The 24,979-nt window shown below is 39.8% G+C and overlaps 2 protein-coding genes across 3 annotated transcripts; one reads left to right on the top strand and one right to left on the bottom strand.

Annotated features, from left to right (window-relative positions):
* Positions 1 to 309: 309 nt before the first annotated feature.
* Positions 310 to 10,694, bottom strand: LOC116249317 (serine/threonine-protein kinase EDR1-like). Of its 2 annotated transcripts, none has more exons than XM_031622560.2 (15): positions 10,242 to 10,694; positions 9,329 to 9,763; positions 8,488 to 8,591; positions 7,352 to 7,653; positions 6,799 to 7,278; positions 6,373 to 6,717; positions 6,054 to 6,094; positions 3,335 to 3,403; positions 3,130 to 3,230; positions 2,402 to 2,480; positions 2,213 to 2,311; positions 1,816 to 1,884; positions 1,677 to 1,726; positions 1,295 to 1,471; positions 310 to 667 (listed from the first exon to the last, which is right to left on the bottom strand). In XM_031622560.2, exons 1-15 carry the CDS (start codon positions 10,674 to 10,676, stop codon positions 532 to 534), a joined length of 2,922 nt encoding a protein of 973 aa, XP_031478420.1. In that variant the 5' UTR covers positions 10,677 to 10,694; the 3' UTR covers positions 310 to 531. The 2 variants fall into 2 exon arrangements, with proteins under 2 accessions (XP_031478420.1, XP_031478421.1); XM_031622561.2 differs by having other exon boundaries at positions 6,373 to 6,702.
* Positions 10,695 to 17,036: 6,342 nt separating this feature from the next.
* On the top strand, positions 17,037 to 18,999 carry LOC116249318 (uncharacterized). Its single transcript, XM_031622562.2, has 2 exons — positions 17,037 to 17,180; positions 17,938 to 18,999. The coding sequence occupies exon 2, from the start codon at positions 18,010 to 18,012 to the stop codon at positions 18,667 to 18,669; it is 660 nt and encodes a 219-aa protein (XP_031478422.1). The 5' UTR covers positions 17,037 to 17,180; positions 17,938 to 18,009; the 3' UTR covers positions 18,670 to 18,999.
* The last annotated feature ends 5,980 nt before the right edge of the window (positions 19,000 to 24,979 follow it).

Raw genomic sequence — 24,979 nt, 5'->3', positions numbered from 1 at the left:
TTCCCACGTGAATATTCGTATTCACTCTCTAGAGCATAATGTTGGACGCATGCAATTCTTTGTGACGTGCTTTCCCAGATGATTCACAGAAAAGTTGCTAGTAGCAGCAGCGCAGGATTTTTCGCTCATGCAAACCCATTTCGAATATTATAACAGCTTAATCATACACATCTGGCGATGCTTTATAGAGTCACTTTAGGATAGACTAGCACCCGCTCCTCCTCCATCTCGGGCACAAGTAGTTCCAGACAAATTGTATATCCAAATTCTTCTGATAAAGCTTTCAAAAGTGACATCAAACAGCAGTAGTGATGGGGGAGACCAAACAGAATTCTGATTATTTGCAATTTCATATACAATATACAAATACTCCCCTGGGATGTATTTCCCTGTACACGGCCACAACAGCAGCTTTCTTTTCGCCACATGATGCGCCACAAAAGAATTCTCTCCATCGCTTACCAACGTGGGCTATATGAATATGTTCTCAAGATACAAAAATTATAAAACCGTTTCTTGTAGCAGATTGCCTCAGGGAGTAGAAGTTACAGAGATCTCCTGTGATAGGTGTGAGCTCTGAGAATCTTGGTGATTCGGCATGACAAGCTGTTGCAGAGGCTCAAGTGCTGTTGCCAGCTGGGCAAATGAAGGCCGCAGATTTGGATCACTGCATTCAAAGAGTAGGGAGTCAAAGACATACCCAGTGAACAGAGAATCATTAAGCTCTTCAGCCACCAGGAAACAATTATCGTCCACAAAAGTAAGAATTATCAAAACCTAGGAAATACAAAACAGCTAATTAAAACGTCTACAAATGGAAACAATTATCGTCCACAAAAGTAAGAATTATCAAAACCTAGGAAATACAAAACAGCTAATTAAAACGTCTACAAATGGATCATGGCCTGCCCTCACCCCCACTCCAGATATATTTTGCCGATAATATGCTAACCACATAATACTCCATCTTGAGAGCTGCATCACATCCTCCTTTGTGTATGTCGCACAATTTTCACAAAAGTTGCCAAACCCTCCAACATAATGAGGCATCCGTGTAACATAGACTGTGAACAAATCTCTTACACTTACTAAATATTCCTCGATCCACATAGCATATTGATAAATCCGGACTATAACTATGAGCCCCATCCCAAATCCAGGGATGCCATTTTTCATTATTTAAACTACTCTGGAACAACATTCACAGCCTTGATAAGAACCCTGATAACTAAATCTCAATCAACGTGGAAACAAAAATCTGAATCAATGGGCTAAACAAACAAAGGATACATACGTCTGCCAACACTCCCAGATTATCCTCGCTACCAAAGGATCCACTTCCTTTGGAATTTCTAGACGACGATTCTGAAATCCTACTGCACCAACCACTTGCATTGGATTCATTCCACTCCATGGCATTCTCAATGTCGCAAGCTCCCACAGTATGACACCAAAGCTATAGACATCACACCTGTTTGAAAGCCAGACTATTAGTAATCCATTGTATAAATTTCCTGCCACACAGTTCATCTCCATATTTCTTCACATGCAAGTAGCTTTAACTTCAACACTTTCTTTGAAACATCTTAACATATAACCACCCAAATGAAATTTCCAAATAAAACAAGCACAGTCCAACTGCATATTTCAGGACGGCATCAGAAGTAGAAACTCACTTTTCATTGGATGGCTCGTTGCGCAAAACCTCAGGTGCCATCCACTCTGGCTGAAAATCACAAAAGGACGGTTGGGTCTACATCATCAAAATTAACAAATTCAGCATAAGCAATTTGAGTCTATGTTATTGATTCTTACAGTTCCAGCAGTAGATTTGGAAGATAAAAATGTGTTATGCTTCATACGTGAAAGCCCAAAGTCACAAACCTGCAAGACAAGATGCACAGATAATTCTGACCTTATCCGAAACTACAACAAAGCAACATGCATAAAATGCTCATACTCAATATATAACTATTGCATCTAATAAGAACACAGCATAAGCAAGTCCGTATATGTAGTATTACTCATCAGTCACTTTATCACCTATGCTCATAAAACGTATGATATGAACCTCAACGAGCTCACTCCTCAGGCATTAACATATCTCCTCATTCAGATTGCATGCAACAATAGACCAACCAATGTCGAAAAGTAAAAGTGGCTGATGACTGACAAACAGTTCAAGTCTACTGAAATTAGTTGCCGTTGGTACCTTAACATTCCAATTCTCATCAACAAGCAAATTTGGTGATTTCAGGTCACGGTGCACAATTGTTGGTACACTGGTGTGCAAGCAATTCATCCCTTTTGCCTGCCAAATAGAGGAACATTCGCATCAGACAAGTAGGAAATCAGCGTAGCACATTGCACAAGGTAAGATACTCCAGGATTGACTGCCTACCACATCAAGTGCCATCTTAATCCGGCATTTCTCGTCTATTTGGCAATTAGGGCGATGAAGAATCTTGTATAAGCTTCCTCTGTAAAAACACAAAAAATATGCCGGGCCAATAAATCTATATTATGCAAAACAACAAAAAAAATATTGAACTTTCACAACCCAATCAGGCTATACCATACTACACAAAGGCATGAACTTTAAAAACCCTTTCAATACTAACAAGCTGTCACTATCAACTTCCATGTGCTCGCTTAGTGACGAGCATCTTCAAGATAATATAACAGTGAATCAGGAAACAATTTGTGGTAATTCTGGTTTCAATCACTTAATAATCATAATGAAGCAAAGAAAATGGTAAGGATCTCCAAGTCAAGTTTCCTGCACATAAAAGGGATTAACCATAATTTCATCAATAATTGCTTCCCTACCAACTACATAATGGACTTCAATGTGATCCCAAGGCCTTATGAAAATAGGAACTCCTTGTATATTAAATTAAGAAAGATGTGTTGTAAAAGCAGCAGGAGATATTGGAACTTTGGAATGGGATGATAATTCACATGCTAGATGCACCATGAAATGTTGGTAGTTGGTAGAGTATCAAGATGCATTTCACATGTGAGAAACAGCACTAGGCTACTAGCTAATGCCAACTACTACCAGAAGCAGAGAGTTTCTCATCCACAAGAAGGTCCCATTAATAGAAAAAGATGAATACACATATTTACCTAGGCAGAAACTCGGTGACAATCGAAAGATTTGGAGGTCGAGTTACAGCACCCAAAAAAAGAACAACATTTGGATGGCGAAGCCTGCGCATAATTCTCACCTGACAAAAGAATTGAAGCCTTTATTATCATCTTTCAGTAGTTAAGCACTTTGCAAAAAAAATAACCAGGATATGTTGCACCAGGATTAGGAAAGATAACATACTTCAGTTTTGAATTCTTGAAGTGCATCCCCGGAAAATTCCTGATCTAAAAACTTCTTTACAGCTACTTCCTAGCAATCAATATGAAACCATCAAAAAAAAAAAAAAACAGACCTGAAGTTTCATTGAAAGCTTACCACCATTCTATGGAATTTAAACAAAAAATGAGAAACAAGTCATGACTATCAGGAAAGGCCAAAAGCGTATGGTTGATGCCAAGGAATTTTGCAACAGGAAATTCACAAGAATAGGCTCAAACAAGTGCGGCCAGACTCTCTTATACCAGTAACTCTGGGCATCACAGAAGCCCCGAATGCTTCACTTTGTGCTGCATAACCCACATAAAAAACATTGAGAAAAAAAAAAAAATGGATGGGAAGCTACATGAAGAAATTTTGCAAATATAAGAAACTAAGAGAGGTGCTTAAAACCCAACAGGCTACTTGACCTACCTTCTAGCGCAGGGTTGATCCATTTAAATTGGATTTTAGTTTGGATCCAATTTGTTTGCGTTGTTATGTGTTAGATTTATCATGTTCAGTGTGAGCCTTCTTGACTTTATAATGTCTATTGGGTTCAATCTTGGATCCAATATCCAAAGTGGTTACTGGTTACTGATTGGTAGACTCTAAGGGGGGTACATAGTTTAATTTGTAGTGAAATTGTCTAATCAAAAACCTTAAGTTTATTTTGCTATTTCTCTTGTCCCTATCTTGCTTTCATTCGTTTTGCTTTCAGGTTTTACTTTGCTTCGTATTTCCATGAGGATTAGAATAAGGAGATCTAATCACTGCATTGGATTGGTATCAAAACCTAGGATTCTTTCTCTACTTTCAATAATGGCTTGAAATTTCGAGGAACAATCTGGTTGTGAGAACGACAAAAGAAAAAAAATGAAAAAGAGACATTGAAAACACAATGTCAAGATCACATGATGCAGATGTTCAAAATGATGAAGCAAATGCAAGAAAACACGTTGTGCATGATTAAAGATGTCACTGGATTTGCAAAAACAAATGGATGTGTTCAATGATGGGGTTCCGCAGATGGAAAACAACCAATGGTGCCATTGCCCAGAGCGTCCCAAAACTGTAGGGAAACGATGCCATTCATGATCAATGTTCTGATGAGCCAGACTTGACTGGAGCAATGGGTGGCCAGATCCGACGCTTGTTCTCTGGTCCAAATATGTTATCTCATACTGTCCCAAACCCAAGTTCAATCCAAATGATACCTTTGCATAATTTTGCGTCAAAACCAGGACCTTTCACATCCGAGCGTGGATCAAGCTCCAACTTTGGCCTTCAACCACAAACTCAATTCAAGGTCCTCCCTTTTCCTTTTCGGATCCAATGCTTTGTTTTAAGGAATGGCTTGATCCAAATCCAATCGGGCGCCATTCAAAACCCCGATCCTTTATACTTATTAGGTCCATATCCACACTCAAATCTTAACTCAAACCCTCAACCTATCCAACAAAACTAAATGTTGAATCCAAATCTAAACCTAAAGGCCCTAAACCAAATACTGCTGCTTACCAAAACCATCAAACCCAACCTAAATCATATCTATATCCAAATCCTTTGTCCTAAGTCCTAACTGAAAAACCAATACTCCTACGAAGTACCTATTTCTTATATCCACCAAAGCTAGTAGCAGCACCCACTACCCAGATGGCCACTCACAAGCAGAGGCAGAGCTACATATGTTTGGTGTCATCAGTTGCCTGCACCAGTTCCTCAAGTTTCTTTATTTTCAAATTAATATCTTTAAATATTTGTTATGTTATGTATATGAGTGCTCCTTTTGATATGAAAATATTTGAAGAGTGCCCCCTCCAAAAATTATTTTGGCTCTGCCACTGCTCACAAACCACCCATGCTAGTTCCTCCTCTTCCATGGAACTGACAAGGATCGGCCATAGGCACAACAAGGGCAGGCAGCCTAAGAGCACCTATAAGTTAGGACGGAAGGTCCACACCCTCAATAACATGCTGAGCAAGGTGATGACTTGGTCGAGTTTGAGGACTTTGAATTGAGAATTGTTGGTGCTACTTTCTCCACCCACCAGTGTTGCCATCATCTTCAGCTCTCTCTCTCTCTCTATATATATATATATATATATATATATATGAATTTCTATGGCTACATGTGTAAGAGAACGGATGGCTGGAGGATTTCAGCTCCTTATATATATATATATATATATATATATATATATACGAAAGGGAAGAAGCATGGCACAGCCTCTCCTCTTTCGCTATTGAGAAGTGGCTGCACCCCTTGTAGGGCTCCCAGTCCCCCTCTTTCTATCTGAGAAAGGGGCAAAAGCCTTCTCCTTGTAATACTCAAGCCTAACTCGAGCCGCCCTTACTAACTAGCTCAACCTGACCTTACTTAATGACGAGTTTGAGCCAAGCTTGAGCTTAAGCACAAACCATGCAGTTGAGCTCGAGCAGAGTTGAATTGGAGTCCCGACCAATATCTGAGTCAAGCACCTCAAGCTCGACTAAGCTTGTGTACATCCCCATAACCCAGTAGCCCAAGCTTTATTCTCTCTCATTTTTCTCTCTCCTATATTTTCTTATCATCGGGTATAGGGTCGCCCCTGTGAAATGCATGATACATTTGAAAGAAAATAGTTTCTCCACAAACCATATTAAGAAGAATAAATTAGGAAGTACAAGAACAGTTACAGCTCCAGCAAAGAAACAAACTTACTGTGCCATTCCACTCAGCAAGATAAACCTCTCCATAAGAGCCTGTAAACAAAAAAAAGAAACACCATATCATCAATATCCGAAAGAACAAATGAAAAAGGCAAAATTTTAATTTGAAATTCATGAGCCAATTCAACAGAAAGAACTAGACTTTAATTATTTACAGATCACATGTAACCAAAAGCAGTTGAGAATACCAGTCCTACATGACTATTACTTGAATACACAAAGGCCAGAAGTTGCAAATGCTTGCAAGTTGCAACATACAAAAGCATGCATATCCAACCCCACATACATATGTATACATGATAAATTAATACCTAAACCAATTCGCTCTCCAATGACCAGATCTTCCCATGGAATTTCGCATTCAGCTACATCATCAAATGTTGGGTCTAGTCTGCTTGAACTAGCACGACGTCTCGAGTTTGAAATCTGCCTTTCCTTCAAAGGCATCTTATGGCCCTGGGGACTGTTATCAGTTCTTCGATCACTCTTATCATTAGCGTTCCAGGCATAATCTCTGAATTTCGAAACTTCAGTATTTTGATACATGTTACTGCCAGGCCCATAAGTACCATCATCATGAGGCTTATTTCCTGCAGATTGAGCTGAAAAAACATCAACTTGGACAGAAGGCTTCACGTTTCCTGCACGAGGGTCATCTAAAATTAATCAACACAATAGTGTATCTGTTTACCACAACGTCATCTAAAGAAAGACCAGACTAATGTTAGATCAGGTACCTTTCACATCATTTATCCCATTTGCGTTCAGTGAACTTGACACATTGGAAACACTGGGTACATGAATATTTAGAAACTCTGGCATGATGTTATTAGTAGATGAACTAGACAAGGATGATGAAGATGCATTAAAATCTTTGCCAACAACATTTTTTCTAGGGAAGCCGCCTTCAACAGATTCTTGTTGTTTCACCTTAGGAACCTCATTAGAGTTGTGTTTCCACGGAACTGCCAAAGGTGGTCTTCCAGGACCAATATTGATGTTTTCTTTATGCCTGTGAAAATCATTAACCTTATACGGGTTGACTTTATTCTGCAAAAGCCTCTTGCCAGTGCCAAGATTTTGAAAAGGGTTCAGGTCCGCGAAGAGCTGTTTGGAGTCGCCAAGATCTTGAGGAGATGATGCTGTGTTTGGCTTCTCTTTTGCAACTTCATCAACTGCAGAAGTTTCCTTGTTCCACATTTGCTTGGAAGATGAAGCTGCAGTTGAAAATAATGAGATCTTGAAGAGATGCTTAGTACAAAAACCAGTGGGAAAGTTATCAGACTTTACCAGAATCAGAGGATGTAATTCCTATCCTTGTGTTGGAGTTTGGAGTGATTGGTAACGTGCCAGAAGCCATCTTCCACTCTGAAGTTGCATTGCCCTCTGCACTGCCATTTGCATTTGTTGCTTTATATTCTTCACCAGATAGATCTGATTTGGTTACATTAATGCAAGGACTCTGGAAGTCCCTGGGAGGTAGCCTTTTGCCCAACTGACTGTTTCCCATGTTTGAAGCAGGATCATTTGTACTAAAAGCATCAGCTGGAAGTAGCGCTCCTGGAGCTCCCATGAGGTCAACCAGAAACTCCCTGGGGAGGTAAAATAAAGAAATAAAAAAAACAAAAATAAATAAACAAAAAGAAGAGAAAAGCTACCCTCACACAGGAAAACATGCATACGGCAAGATGTCTGCATAGTCCATCTATAGACCAAAGGTTAACTTTGAAACAAGATAGCACCAACATTGATGAAACTTCTATAGTGACATCAAGAGGATGGCTTAACTGTAGTTGGAAAAGCAGATCCTGATAGCTAGGAACGACATAGCTTTTTCATCCAGGTTGTGTGGCAGAATTCTATTTTAGTGTGCATCCAACCAAACAAACCAAATAACCAACATGAATCACAAAGGTGCATAAGTTTGAGGATAAATCAGCAATTTTGATGACATCTATACATCACAAAGTTCTAATAATGGATAGGTTGTAGCTCAAAAAGCAGTTTCGACATCTATCATCAAAATTTTTTCCTCCAGAGAGTGCACAGCCTTTTTGTTTCTAAGGATCCCTCCAAAACTCAAAATCAATTTCATAGTTCTCACTTCTCAGCCCCCCAAGCCAGTTAATAGATTCAAAATATTTCCCCAACTACCGATGTGTCTAGACTTTAATTCTTCCCAATTATCTAATACTAAAATCGACATTACTTGGTCAATTCTTCTAAATTCCCCCCAATTCTAAACAACATATCACTCTCCCTACTTCCTTAGTTCCCCCAAAATTGACATAGCTAGGCTGGAATGCATCCATTTTGCACTTGGTTGAGTTGACCAGGTTCTGACAGTCCACTATTTTTTTCTACAACAATAGCAACTAAAAGACAACATAGAGCAAGAAAACAGGAGGGTGTGAACCAAGAGAAACCTGCCATCCTCTGTCCTAATTATGTTGACTGCTCCATCATCAACGCCAATATAATGGCTTCCTTTAACCAATCGACAGGGTATGCCCACAGAATCAGCTATTACCTGCGTCAATAAGACAAGAGATGCATCATCAATAAAACAAGAGATACAACAAGCAAAATTTTTTTTCAAAAACATCTTGCTTCGAAAGTGTGTAGCGATTTCTTGAGTTCTGCACACGAGAAATAATTTGATGAATGTTCTAATACTAGATCACTATGCGTGCATAAGATATAAACCCCCAACATCCCGGGGCCCCCTCCCCCTTCTTTCCTCCTATCTCAAACATAGAGTAGGTCCAAGGACAAAGGGAACATTCATTGAGGTATAAAATCAAATCTTCATGCACAAAAAGGACAAATGGTAGATGCCTGATATTGTGGAAGGTTAGTCAAGTTCATGGTCGTAGATGAATGCAAGGTCAAAGATTGCCTGAACAAAAAAACAACAGTGCAAATTCATCATTTACTACTCTGAGCCCACAATAGTAAACAATAATTGATCAAAGCAAAATGTTCGGTATAGCAGTCAAACTGTGCTACAACTGTGGTACAAATTAAAGGCTTGGTCAGAAAAGGAAACTGTTTGCTGAAGTGTTCTTTCAGCTGCTTTCGCAAGCAGATAACACTTTCCTATTCAAAGTAGCCCATAGATTCCACGCTCATCTTCCTTTTTTTGGAAACAAAAATGCCCAAGGAATACTTACAACGTGACAAGGCTATAAGAAATATGAGGCTAATGAAATCAATTATACTGCAATTTAGAAGTACACAATGAGCAAGTGATTCATGTAAACTGACCTTAAATAGTAAAGCCCTGTGACGAGATAGACCAACATTTGAGCATCCAATAGGCAAGAAACTCGTATTCAGGGAAGACCGGAGCCTGATACTGTTCTCAACCCACCTGGCTATCATTTCATTTGCATCTTTAACTGGACCACCCATATGTTCGACAATTAGGTCAGCAATTCGTTGCACCAACCTGCTATTAATAAGTCCCACCTCATTAACATGGCAGTCTATGGCAATACAACGAGAAATTTGTTCCAGCTCTTCCAACGCAGGATCAATGGACTGATTAACTATAACAATTTCAAAACCAAGATCTCCCTCTGCAGCTTCCAGATCAGCAAGAGAAGGCATTTTTCCTCGGCATGTAGAATCTGATGAAATTCCGACTATGTCATAGAACCCATCCAAGACTTTGTCCCCATAGTCAAGCACATCATAGTCCTGGGTACATAGTAAGTTACATTTACATCACCAGAATAAGCAAAAAGTATAGACACCAAATGGGTAATCTACAACCAGCCACGGCAACATTCAACTAGTTGGTGAAGTTTTCTCATGAGGATTCTAATGTCAATTTGCCATGCATTCATACTGTACCATATTCCTATCCTGACTAAGATTTCTTCTGCAAGAACTGCAAAAACGCAACTAACCCTTCAAAAAGATTATCTAGTTTTCGAAAACCCTAAACATCCAATAGTGGACAACCGCAAAATAGAATCCGATAACCCTAAGGTCATCTTGATTAAAGTTTAGTTTCTGCTGCATGGGCGTAAAAAGAATTCATCAAAACTACAGGATCGATCGATCATGGATCGCATCAAGGATTTTCCCGTGAGCAATACCGATGAAGAGTCAAAATTAAGGAGTCCGGAAGCAAGAAATGCAAGAAAACACAGAAGTCCTTATGAATACGTACCCAGTAACGCCGTGACTGCGCTTCCGCCAAGCTCTCCGCCCGCGGCTCGCGGCCGAGACTCATGAGCGTGGCCGCATGGATCTGTTCTTTGTCGAGGTCATTCCCTAGGTCGTTGTTCGACGCCGAAATAGCAAGCGCCAATTGATACTGGAATTCCTCCTCCAAGGAGTAAAAATCCCGCGTCGACGCGGCAGATGCGGCCCTCCGGTCGTCTCCGCCACCTTCGAGGGTGGCGGCAGCAGCCGGAGAGGGCAGCGAGGGAGAAGAAGACGGCGACGGGCTACGCGGGACCCCGCCGGCCGAGGAGGCGGACGGCCGATCATCGGAGCCGTAAGATTGAGATGCTGTGGCAGAACCAATGGCGTCGGGTCGTGAGGCAGTGTCATGGCTGCCTCCGATGTGGAGCTTCCTGAAAATGTTCTTCATCCTGGCCATCGAGGACAGGCAGAACGGGAGAGTGCGTGTGAGCGGTTTTCCCGCCTTTTATACTGAGGCCATGTCATCGTGCAAAAAGACCAAAGAAGTCTATTTATTGACCAAAACGCCACTCCCGTTGGGCAGGGTCTGGAGCACAAGGATATGGTTGGTTCTCACGGTAAATGCCGTAATTACCCTTTCAATGGTTTTGAGTGTAAATGAAAAATGCTCCTTGCTTGTTAGTCGAATGGGGATATGAAAGAAAGAAAGAAAGTATGTGATTCAATCGGAGTCCATCTCTGGTGTTAATGTCAATGGTAAGACCACTTTCCACGTTTTACTATTTCTTACTAACTCAACTCTCTTGAGAAACAAACATGTGCATCAGTCGACAAATATTTTGTTTAATGACTCGTGATATCTCAAATATGAAAGCTATACGGACAAAGTTACTGGGTTTTACAAGCTGATGATTTCATTTTGTGAATCTTCTAGACCACCACCCACTTTAGATCAAAGGTTTACCAAAACCAAGGTTAATTAATTTGGTTATTGCAAGTCCAACTTAAGATGGTAATCAAACGCTAATATAAAATGCATGCCAAATGAGGCTTTGATCTTACTTAAAAGCGGAGTCTCATCAAATCACAAGTGCCCAAGAATTTATGAGATCGCCAACAGATGTTCCTCTTCATTCCAATCATCCACCATGACAAATCTCATCATGCAGACGCAATACTACTACTACTACCGTAAAAGCAAATCCCGGAAGGGTTAAGTGGTAATAATTGCACGTTTGCTTTCTGGCCAAGGCATTCGGTGGCAATTAGCAATTACGAAGGGATGGGAGGGCATTTGTTTGTGCAGAAGGAGTCAAAGGCGTGTGCACAGGTTGGAGGGAGCAGAGCAGGCCTTTATGGACCAGTGGGCCCCAGATGGATGGCTGGACCGTTGATTGGTGCCACGTTGCAGTTCTGGACGTCCGCTCGGACTTGTGCTACGGCCTCCTTTGCTCTTTCCGTGTGAAGTACTTAACAGAAGAAAATGTCCTTTTTACCTCCCGAATTGAATTGAATTCCACCAAGTGCATTCACTTTATTTCTGGTTTTGAGATAATTATATTGCACGCGAAATTGCAATCGGGAAAATAAAGTCAAAATCCAAAGCTACGTTATTTTAAAGTCCTTGCTGAAGGAATCTAAGGCGAGGAAATATTAATATTGGTCGGTCAAGCTTCATGGCAGCTTGTGTTTTTTCTACCGCGTTATCTTTGTAAGGTGGGACGTCACAATCCTATGTTGAGTAAAATACTTAATTGGTGCTCCACGCAACGCATGCAAATGGTCAGATTTGATAAGCCGAAATGAATTTGGTCCCACCGGTTTTTGCAATTTGATCCTATGGAAAGACATGAACTCCCAACTGCCAATTCTATCAAGTACTTAGTTTTTGAAGGGTGTGCCGTCTTAGGTGGTTAGTAGCAATAGTCTTAATAGGAGGGGCGTGTTGTGGAGTGGCTGGTCATGGCCAGTTGTTTTGTTTGTTTGATTTTCATAGGTGCTACTTTTATTAACGACAAGAATGTTCTATAGTCTCAATGAAACACGCTACCTTGGTAGTAGGATGAAAGGCGGAGAGGCCGTCAACCTCTTCATAACTATGACCAGTATAAAGTTAACAGCGATGTATATTGGAATGTATGTGTGCATGTATGTATATGTATGTATGTGTATATAATCCATTAAAAATCAAAATTAGAGAAGAGGTAAGAGTGAAATAAAAGAAAAGGGAATCATCAAAATTATATCGCGGCTTGACTTGGGATACCCGGCGTTGAGGGCACGGTTGCTTGGTAGCATGACAAGCGACCTTTCTTGCTAAAAATGAAGAGCGTGTGTGGAGTGGCAGTCCACATCCCATGGATTTCATTTAATTTGCCATTGTCCTTTCCAAACAAGCCCACCACTAACAACTTGCACTTGAATGCGATGAAAAAATGCGATGAAAAGGCTCCTCATACGCATCCACTCTCACTTCCTCCTTTATGTGTAGTGCGCGCGTGCACACACCCACACCTGCCTATGAGGGAGATCGCATCTATGCGCATCCACTCTCACCACTTTTATGTGTTAGCTTAAGAGAGAGACGGTTGGCCGAAGGCTTTGGGGAATGCCTTCGGCGCCGTGCGGGCTGGAGAAACTCGGCCCGTGACACGCGCACACCTTCTTATAAATGGGCCTGCATCTTTTGATGCATGGACTCCGAGACCGGGGCATGGGTTTCAGGTTCGTCCGCCTTGGATGTGTCTTGTCCTCTTTAAAGAGTGCTACCCCCCTGAGAAGGTTATCTCATTTCCCTCGGCTCCTCCTTTTTCCCCGGAAGAGGAACAGGACCGGATGAGTATGGAATTAATGTGGATTGCTTGTCAGTGTTATACATGCATACAAATACTATACTGGTAGAACATGCCACTTGAACAGGACGGTGGCTCTCATCTGGTTAGAGGATCTTGTTGTCTTCTATGTATTGAATCCAAAAACAATCCGACTCTCACATATTGTTTGGCAGCAAGAACATTTTCATCAGTGTTTTGTTAATATGTTTCAAAGATTGTGGGAGATTCATGAAACACATAAGCTAATGTTTCATAAATCTGGCTCAATCTTTGAAACAGATTCATGTCATGCTGTTAGTACCTCTACTACCAAACAACCTTTCGTCTTGAATCCAGATCTGTTTGCAGTCAAAGTCTAAACTGTTACCCATAGATGTTAACAGCAGTATGTGCTTTTTGCTGTTCACCTGGCTCCTTGGCCATCCCACGTCTCCTGCCGACTGCCGCCTATCACATGCAACTTGAAGCAGAAGCACAATCTCTTGGAAGCTTCTACTAACAAAAGCTATTCCTCAGGGACAGGGACATTGATGTTTGGATATATCCGTTCTGATTTTGTACCCGATTAGCTTGATATGGTAAAAGATTTGAATCCATTTTGTTGATCAAATTTGAATTGGGTATGCAGTTTCATAATAAACAAAACGAAATCCTAGCTTCATATCCGACTGAAATCCGATAAGTACCTGGACCCAAACACATATAGCTCTATGTATTCTCATGTTGATCAGATCGGAGTTCCGATTTTGCAACATGGGATCAAAACTGATTCCAAATCTGAATCTGATTGCATAAAATCCAAATGGGACAGTTTCACTTAAAAAATGCCGGATGATATAACTAACTCGAATTTGAACTGTTCACGTCTCTAGCAAAGAAGCTTCTGAGAAATAAACCAACAGGAAAACTACTGCTGAGAAATTTGTCAGGAAGAGTAAAGCATCAGAAAAGCAAAAAGCACGGTCTGAAGAGGTCCCAAGACTGCCATCTTTAGTTTGTTGCTTCTTGGTTGCGCTTTCTATCTTCCAAGTATCAACAACTCTGGGTAGGAACCAAGGGCTTCCACGAAACTTCCCAGGAATAAGACTATTGCTGATATTGTTATTGTCGTCGTTGCAATCTTGTTGTTGATTCCCGTTTAACTGCAGGCAATGAAATTTATAGAATAAATACATACTAAAGTCGTCTGCAAATCTTTTAGGATTATGAATAGAAGATGAAATCTACAGAAAATGCAATCTTTTGCCTGCATAAGATGCATTTTAACAACTGTCTGAGATCAAAAAGGAGAAAAAAAAAATCACATAGAGCCCAATTCAGTTGAATCCAAACAGAGAACCAACAGTGAATTTCATGACTTTTTCTGATCTTTCCCCGAAATCGATTGGTCATCGAGGAAAGAAGAGAATAGAACTAACATGGGTATACCCAAATTTAAGTGGGACATCTTAAAACTTTCAAGTTGGTTTTGTATTCGGAATAGAGTCTATTTCTTGGCTATTTTGCACACAACAAAAAAGTCAAAAAGAGAGAGAAATTTGGTTTTGTAAATTTTTTAAAAAAAAACGACGAAACCTTTACATAATTGTTTTAGCATTTACATGGACGAATACTTGCATTTCAAATGCTAACTTGTGAAATTGCAAAATTCTAAGTAAAAACAACTAAAATTTTCAAAAATAATTTCTTGCTCGGCATCTGGAGTAACGTGCAGGTGCCAGTCGAGCATTTTGTTGGAGAAGAAAGGTTTAAAAGCAGAGTGACTTTAAGTTATGGCCTAATGATTAATCTGGTAGGGGTCTGAATGAACCCTGCTTACTGCACTAGAGTTTAGAACCCAGAAGTTCACCTAACGGGATTGTATAAAGTTTAAAATTTGGTGATCTAAAAATTTTGTATGATATAGATAATGGTGGAGATAGAATTTTTTTTGTTGACAAGTACTAATTTTAAACATTCTGGGCCATTTTAATTCAATATAATAAAATGATTGAGGGGGGGTACTAAGCAGGTGAATGAAGAAGGGCAACAATATACCAATAAACAAATAGTTGTGGCAACTAATATATGAACAAATAAAATTTATAGAACCGTGTCCGCGACTGCCCGCACAAACCCACATGTGGCTTAGCCATTGATCATAAAAACTTATGTACAACCATAAATAAATTGTTCCAATCAAGACTATAGCTGTGAGCTTCGAACCATGGGGATGATCAGGCTGATATGGTTAAATTTTAAAAAGAAAAGAGGAAAAAACTTCTAAAACAAAAGTTTTGAGCTATAACTGCACAAATTTTATCTTACTGCTCATCCAATCGACGTCACGGAAGCATCGTAAAAAGGCTGATAACATGCAAGTGATGCAAAGTATGGAAAAATATGTTCGCAATCACGCAATTGGGGTCTGTTGGAACAGGCCAGTTCTTATCGGAAATTTCAACGACCAACTTAGTTTTATTCTTGAATGGTTCCATTTTCAACCGGGTTGTTGTCGGGCTTCACCCAGACCAGGCATTTACTTGAGCCGACCCAGACCAGTTTTCTCACTTTCAACCACTGGTTAAAGAAGACGACAGATAGAAAGTTGTTGAGAGGATTATGGATTAGACAAGAAACATTGAATTGGATCTTGTCCAGGTCGAGGGTGTGTTTGATAGTCTCATGTCCGAGGCTGAATTTAGATCCTAAGACCCATGGTGTAAACAAACACCAGATTTTACCAATCTGTAAAAAGATGATTTCAAATCCTCAGTTTATGGTAAAACCTCTTAGTTTTAAGTCGGATGGAAAGAGAGTCTTGACTTAAAATTCATGGATTTGAGATTCCTAATTATCTCAAATCACTTCATTGGTAGGATTCCTAATTATCTCAAATCACTTCATTGGTAGTAAAAAAATATTCTTCTTGCTAACATCAGCCAGCTAACAGAGAACAGACAAAGGTGACGACCTCTTTTTTTTTTTTCTCTTCTTTGATGGAGGAAACCATGCAGGTGAATATGTTGTGGAGTCCCAACCTTTTTATTAAGACCGTGAATATTTTCAAGTGTTTATCTTTGTAAGAAATGATGAACAGGGATGTTCCAGGTGTTATGCCTTTAGAGACAAGCACATTAATAAGTTGTCTGATTTTAAAAGGCTTTTGATATATACAAAAACGAAATCTAATTTATGGAGTTATATACTCTCGTTATCTTCTGTCAAATATCATTTTAGCAACCAAGTAAGTCAACTGCGAGTGCTGCGGAGGGGGAGGGAAAGAAAATATCTGTTTTTTTAAGTCATAACCTAGACACTAACGTGCTTCTTATTGGTAGTTTTATATTTCAATAATAAAAGTAATGTGTGCTCCATGCATGAGTTCATCTATCAATTAAGTCATTCACTTAGTTGTCAATGCGCTAAAACCGTGACAGCAAAGTGGATGGTTGCATCATGGAACACATGGAGAAAAACAATTTTTCTCTCTAAAGAAATCATTCTTCCACCTTGCCGTCAAACCATCTTAAACTTTAACCAAGAGTTGAGATATAGATCGGTCAAGATAATGTTTTCAGAACAAATGGGATCTGATTTCTGTTGATTTCAAATAGTCGGATTACGGATCATTTACATCTTCATGAGCTCACTGAGGGCTATAATATGAGAGGTAAAATTGGGTAGCAAGCCAAATGTTGCAGTTTTCTGGATTCGAATCGTTGTGTTCGTAATATAATCTTTTGAGTTCGCACCCAGGCTTCAAAATTTATTGAAAAAGTTGAAAAGTGCTACAGTGCGCATAATAATACAAACATTTACAGATCGCTATTAAACAGGAATATATGAAGGTTGGAGGTCTATTCGCGAATAGTTAACGACAAAAATTCCACCCCAGAATTCAACTCTATATATACCCCGCCGCGTCCCCTCCGTCTCTCTCGTGGGGATTAATGCGACTTCGTTTTAATTTCCATCGGCTTTCCTCCGCTCTCTCTCAATAGATTCGAGGTTCTTTCTTCGTCGTTTCTTCTGGGTCTCCTGCTTGCCTGCCTTTTCCATGCGAGCCGATCTCATCGCCATCGATTGGAAAAGAAACCATCTTAGCCGGGGGAAACGACGTGATTAGCTTTTATCGACACCCTTTTGTGCGTTTCGCTTCTCGAGTTCTTTTGGTTCTCTTTCTGTTGAATGCGTTCCGTGGTCCTCTCACATTTATCGTCTCCGAACAATCTAGCAAATCTTTTCGCTGGCGTTCTGTTTGATTGTCACCTAAGGTTTCATCTGTCTGTGGACGCGTTTTGGTGATTAACAAGGCCGGAGTCTTGTTCGGGTTCTTTCTTTTTTGGAGTAGTTAAGCGTCAACTCAGAAATAGAAACCTTAGTTTTCTTTTCAATTTTTTCCTTCTTCGTCGGTGTATTGTTATTGCAGAATCAAGGAATTTCGTTTTTTTACCCTACTTTTTTTTCAGGATATATTAAATTTGCACTTCCATTTTTTAAGTGTTTCTTACTGATAAATCCTATCTTCTTCTTGTTTTCCTCTTCAGTCGTTCTTGTCATCGACACCGTTTGGTCAATTGGTTTCATTATTAGTTTCATTAGATTCTGGATGTGTGCTTCACCGTTCAGTGATTCCACCATCTCTTGGTGGTTTTTCGGGATGTGTTTTCTTTAAACTTGCATTGGATATCCTTCTCATTGCTTCATAATTGGAGCTAAATCTTTCCCTATTTGATTCGAGTTTTTTCCTGTCTGTATCCGGTTGTGTCGCTCGCGAGAGAGCTTTTCGTAAAAAAATTTCGTGATTTTGTTTGGGATATCTCAGATTAGGCTTTTGCTGTGAACTGGGTACCTCTGGTTAGGTGTCTTATACTCTTATCTGACGTTTCTGCGTCCAATCAGGTTTCCATCGTGAATTTGTTACTTTGGTTGAGGATTTTAGCAGTTTGGTGTTTTAGACCAAGCTTGGTGATAATGATGGTTCCTCTTCCTCAGAAACGGAACATAGCATTCCATTACGACATTAATGCAAGCCTTGCTGAAGCAGGGTTGCGTTCCTTCTCCATTACAGGAAGGCAGAAGAACCTCCGGAGGCTCCCTCATATTTTCAGTCGGGTTTTGGAGCTGCCTTTCCATGCGGAGGCCGATGTTTCTGTCCAAGAAGATGAGGCCTGCTTCAGGTTTGCATTGATCACTGATCAGATCACTGGGGATGTTGAAGCCCATCTGGTGGAGGTCATTCCTGGGGTGTCCAAGATCATAATTCGTGGAGAGAACATGCTCGAATTGTCATTCGACGAGCTGGAACTGGACTTATGGCGGTTCAGGCTGCCACCATCTACTAGGCCGGACCTCGCTAAAGCTGCTTATATAGCAGGAGAGTTGATTATCACTGTCCCCAAGAGTGCAGATTGTTCAGATGAGAGTGCTGCAGAAGGTGAAGAAGAAAATGGTCCTAATGGGAAAGATGATTGGCGTGAAGCTTCACCGGATGCAGAGATCAATGGTGGTTATGGAAGTGGAGATGGAGGAGCATCGACTAACGGGTCAGCCAAATTGCAGGAACTAGATTGCAAAGTGAATGTTGGAAGCTCAATTATCTCTAGGCTTGAGCCGCTTGTTCTTGTACAGTGAGGCCTCTTTGCGGCAACTCTTTGTTTTCCTCTGGGGCTTGAAAATGTGCCTCATGTCTGACTCATCCTTCTGGTCATCCTTTATTGCGTTTTTTTTGCTTAAAGTGAATACATACTGCGTCCTAGTACTGAGTCATAGGCTTCTTTCAACTGTAGTTGTGTTTCTCCCTGCAATCGCAAGCGAGCAACCAACTGTTGTTGATCTCTCTGTAACTATGAACTATCCATTGCTTTCTGCAACTTGAGAAATTCAAGGCACCAATCAGATGCCTTTACAAAAGGAGGTGGTATTTCGGGAAAAAAACACGGATGTAGGACGTTTTCAGGAGTAGCCCTGCAACTGGATATCTTGTCTTTGTACTCTTTGCATTCAGTAGAAGTGGGCTGCCGTGAGTACCGATTGGCGTATTTAAGTTTTAACTTACCCATGCCCTAAAAGCACCATCAACGTAGTAAAGTAATAAAAAATGCATCATCAACTTATCTGCGTATAAGCTTTTGATATGCCTGATAGCACTCGGCTTTAATTTTTTTAGCTAGCAGCAAACCATTGGACTTATCAAGCTCAATTCGTTGACTAAAAATTCATCAATTTGTATTTAATCTGAGCTGCTCCATCTTATGTTTGGTTTGTCATTCATGCGCATTTGCTGCCGGTGGACGTCTCTGCGACGTGAGTCACCACTAACATTCACCCAAGGTAGTATCCAGAACAGCATCTGTACGGGAAGTCAAACAGATAGATTTGTAGGAGAAAACCATCTTAGGAGACAAAATCCCAAGGACTTCTGCCTCCAAGGATCTGGCTTGTTTTAGGACCTAAACGGACCTATGATACATCATTTTAATTGGACATCACACTTGTCGCTGTTTGCAGCCCAAAAAACTGGCGCTTGGATGCTAGGAGTGTGGCAATAACCAGAGGATTCAAACTTTGGACCACGCTGTTCGATTGCACCACGGCCCTTGAGGCATATAAAGTTCAAATTAATGCAAATATTAAATTTTGAGTTTTACTTATTATGTTTAAGAAAGACCTTTTCCATTCATTCCCAACTTAGAGGCAACTTGGCAACTCCATCGTAAGCTGCACGTATCCTGGCATTTGAACTTTTAGTAGAATTTTACCCTGGTTAACGGCTTATGCTGGATACAGTGCCAGCAAGATGAGTTTATGTTATTGAAATTATTTACTTGATAACGTGCCAAGTCACTCCTTCCTTTCTCCTTTGTGGGCATCTGTATCATTTCATTTAAAGAACTCTTTTATAAGTTAACAAACTAAACATCGAAGAATTGAAATGGTTATGATAAACAATGAACTTGCCAATCCTAACAAGGTAAAGATGGATACATCAATTACCCCATAAGGATGGATGTGGAGAAAAGCAAGTACTTTACATAGCCTAAGGTTTCAACCATATGTGCTCTTTTGAGAAAAGAACAATTGACTGCAGGTTCTATGTCAGAGAGAGTTTGTCGTCGCATAGTCCATAGCGGGCATGCTTCTCTCAGTCATGTCTTTGGCTTTTTAATGCGGAACAACCTTTCGTAATTGTCGAAATTGCTAAGACTAATAGTCCAAAGCGATCTCAGAAAAGACATACAAGAAAGTAGTCCTGGGGAAACCTTGCCGTTCATTTTCCCCAAGATATAGGGGAAATTCAGAATAAATCCGCAAACAAAAGGAATATTACATGTTAATCTAGATTTTGAGTAATATATTGTTAGAAGAGAAATTTGTTTCTACATAAGAACTCTCTGCCAGCATCTGAGTGCATAAAAAATACTTCCTTTTTCACAAGGAAGCTTGGGTATTACATGTCCAACCCAATTTTACACCGAGATAATTACCAGCTTATTTTGGCAAGAGGCACCAAAGTGTTTAACCGGTAACCTCCTCCATGTTGGATGTCTCAAGGACATGGTTGGATACCCAGAGAAATTATCCTGGACAAAGAATATGCCGACCATAGAAAAAAGCATTTCTTGGTTAGTTGTTGATTCAAACATCTGCTTTAAATTTGAATTCCCACCTCATGAGATAACATTAGGAATATAAAGAGTTCTAAGATGGTTTCAAGTTCCAAATTTTTCAAGTACCAATGTCGGTCCGAACACAATCACTCATCCATTTAACTTTGACATCTAGAAACATCATTTAAGTGAAAGGTAATCTTAGCAGGTTTTTCAAAAAGATAGCAGGAGAGAAATCTTGAATTCGAGGATCAGGCTCCGGTCCTAACCCTATAGCATAGCCCATCCTCTTTGAGTTTCCGCTTAATCATGGATCTTCAATCTCATCATATCTATACCACCACGTTCACGGACCGATTTAAAACCCCCCACAAATAGGCCTGGGCGTCGGGTCGGGCCGCCGCTGGGCCGGCCCGGCCCGGCCCGGTATGGGCCGGGTTTGGGCTGAGGAATTTGGTTATCGGGCCGAACTTTAGTGAGCCCGGCCCGGCCCGAGATCTTAACGGGCCGGGCCTGGTTATCACTTCTCTGGCCCGGCCCGGCCCGACGGCCCGTTAGTGTGTTAGGTCAACAATCTTCTCGCACGGCTCCCCTTGTTTCACTTTCACATTTTCCCCTTTTCGCTTTTGGTTTTCCTTTTCCTGTTTTCCATCGTCCATCGAGGATTCGAGGAAGGCAAACTCGCAGAGCCGCAGAGCCGTTTCCATTGTTCTACAGTCGATACCTGAAGAATCTTATACCCAGCCACTCAGCCAGTCCACCACCGCCACTGTCTCCGCTCCACCAGACCACCACTGGGCCATCGTCGCCCTTCGCCCTTTTGAAGGTACATGCTGCTCTTACACGATACAGGGATAATGGGGGATTGGGGGTTATTGCCTTTCGCCCAGATTGGGGGTACACGCTGCTCTTGCAAGTTGCAAAACTTAGTTAGGGCTTTGTCATTCTCTCATCACTCTTTGTATCTTTGTATCCTTTCATATCAGTGATGATCGTTCTATAGTTGGCTGTGACGTTACTTACTTCCATATCAGTAATCATGTTTTACCAATCGGTGTCAATTGCAGGATTCAATAAGAGGCCAAGAGGGCATGTTTCAAAGGTCATGATGGCTGATGCCCACGGGTTGGTCTTTTTGTTTGGTTGTGGGAAAAACTTTTTTCCAATGATACTTTTTAAGATAAAAATGTGAAACATATGGGAAAGAAACAACATAGAACAATGCCAAGACTTGCAACGAGCTGCACAGTCAATGATTTATTTGGTCTGAAAGTCGAATTGAAGTCATTTTCTGACATCATGGTGCCTTTGTTTAAAACTCCACATTTACGAGCAAATAGAAGAAATTGATGTCATATAAAATTCTGACTATTGCCTTCCCATCAAACATGCACATCTCAGAAATACAAAATGAGTGAAACCAATACATACAATTCCATATAGTTGCACAAGTTGCTTGTTCAGCCATAATATGGTCCATGATTAAACATCTTAATGGTCATCTTAATGGCTTTTCTGCTATACAATGTCCACTCTCTTCTGTTATTTGATGATTACTGTTACTAATCTTCCTCTCCTTTTCATTTTATTTTCTGATTCAAAAAGTTGAAGAGAGGGGTGGAGGCTGCAGCTTGTCCGGGATCATGGTTTTCTAAGTTTGGAATTCATGTTTTTACAGCATGTTCCTATTGATCTCATCTATTACATTATTATTTGATGAAATTGATCTCCCTTCTCAATTGAAGCGCAGACTTGCATATATATTTTTCTGTATCTCGAGAAGCACACACATGCACATATATGCTCAATAACTCAAGTTCAATTTTGCTATCATTTATACCTACCTAATAGGTGATATTGCAGGTTTCTGGAAACTCATTCCAAAAGAAGTTGCTGGTGCTGCTTGGAACACCATCTCATTCCACTGAGGTAAAATTATTTCATTCATTTAGTTTTGAGGGCCTAAAATAGTGTCAATTATCAAACCATCAATAGTTTTACTGGTTTTTGTCCCATGATCTTTGGTTATTGTAATCTAATTGTTTATGCCATCTCTTTGGATGAACCATTTTAACTTGCAGAGCATGGCTGTTTAAGGAACAACACTTTTTGTCAATCTTCTTGAACTCTTTCCAGTTTTTTCCCTACCTTATCAGGTTGGAGAAGTAATGTATTGGAGCAAAGTTAATCTCATTTTTAACATTTATATTGTATGATGAATGAAATATAAGGTCTTCTTATATTAGTATCTATGTCAAGGCTACCGTGCTAAGTAGCATCTTTAACTAACTTTATGTGTCATTGTGAGTAAACTGGAAATTAGTATCTTATTATATGCTGAACCTAGTTCATGGAACTTTTTCTCTAATGTGATGACCTGCCTCTAGTCACATGTACTGTTGATGCATGTCTATGAAACTTGTGAGAATTTTTGTAATTGGTTTCCCTATGACTTTATGTTTAGGTTGTAGGGATATCATTCAAATAGTAAGTCATGTCATCTAACATTGGGGATGAAGAATATTGTCCGATGGCAGATGTAGAGGAAGATGAATCTTTTACATGTACTGAAAAAGACGTTCAATCCAAGAGAAAAAGAACTTCGATAGTATGGAATGACTTCAAATTAGTAGAATTTAATGGAAAAGAGTGGGCGAAATGCAAACATTGTGGTGAACGATTTACTGCACAAAGTAGCAGTGGTACGAGCCACTTGAAACGACATAGAGATACATGTGTCAGAAAACAAATACTTGATGGAAAACAAAACACGTTGTCATTTGGAGTTGGTGAATCTGGAGCTTCAAATTTAAGTCTACACAAACTTGATATGGACTGTATAAGAAAAGGTTTGGCTAAGTTGGCAATAATGCATGCACTTCCTTTCAGTATTGCAGAATATGAATATCTTAACAATCTTCTAAAGCTTTTAAATCCAAGGTTTGTGCCAATTTCTAGAAGAACACTTACAAAAGAGGTACAGTCAATGTTCTTGACTGAAAAAAAGAGATATCAAGAACTTGTAAATAACCAAGTGCAACGGATATCATTGACATTTGATATGTGGTCCTCACAACAGACGTTAGGGTACTTATGCTTGACAGCCTCTTATATTGATACAGATTGGCAATTGCACTCTCACATACTTAATTTTATACATGTGCCTCCACCACATAATGCAATTTGCATTTGTGAATCTGTGTTGGAGTGCATTACTACTAAGTGGGGTATTCATTTGAAGTTGTTTTCTGTCACTGCTGATAATTGTTCAACAAATGATAGTGGAATAAGTTTGTTGAGAATGACCATAGAAAGGAAAAATAATATTTCATTTCCATTGAGAGGGGAGTACTTTCATATTCGTTGTGGTGCACATATCATAAATCTGATAGTTAGAGATGGTATGAATGATATGGACGATACAATTTCAAAAGTTCGTGACAGTGTCAAATATATAAGGGGATCACCAAAATGACTACATGCTTTCAAAGAATGTGTAAAGACAATGGGTTTGGATGAGAAAAAAGGTTTAAACTATGATGTTCCTACTCGATGGAATTCTACATTTATAATGTTGAGAGATGCATTATTATTCAAAGATGTCTTTCAACATTTGGCATCGTGTGATCCCAGTTATACATATTTGCCTTCTGAGGATGAGTGGTCTCATGCATCAGATTTATGTCAGTTCTTAAAGGTCTTCTACGATGCAACAAATTTATTCTCTACCACCAAGCAGGTAACAGCTAATCTAGTTTTTGAAGAAATCGTATCAATTTACCATCATTTGTATAGGCATCGTGGAGCATCAAATGAACATATAAGGGCATTGGCATGCAAAATGCAAGAAAAATTTGACAAATACTTTAAGGGCTATAATATTCTCTTTGCAATTGCAGCTATTATGGATCCTAGGTTCAAGTTGTCATACTTGAAGTATTTGCTTGGCAATTTAGATAAACCTGATGCAATAGTGAAATGTGAAATTATAGAGAGCACTCTTCATGAATTATATGCTGAGTACAGAAATATGTATGAAGATAGTGACACGTGTAATATGGGAAGGGCCAATGCATCCACTAGTACCATGATTGCAATGGAAGAATATAAAAGTGTGTCTAGATATGGGTTTAAAGCATATGTCAACTCTGTATCTCCTGTAGTGGTTCACACTGATCTAGATAAATATTTGTTTGATCCAATGGAAGAAATTTCACCTACTATAGAGTTCAACATATTATCTTGGTGGAAGGCAAATGAAAGCAAATACAAAATTCTAGCAAGGATGGCTCGAGATATGTTAGCTATTCCTGTATCTACAGTTGCTTCAGAAT

This window comes from Nymphaea colorata, chromosome 2, assembly GCF_008831285.2.
Source record: "Nymphaea colorata isolate Beijing-Zhang1983 chromosome 2, ASM883128v2, whole genome shotgun sequence".
Lineage (NCBI taxonomy): Eukaryota > Viridiplantae > Streptophyta > Magnoliopsida > Nymphaeales > Nymphaeaceae > Nymphaea > Nymphaea colorata.
This window is presented reverse-complemented; position numbering and strand designations above follow the sequence as displayed.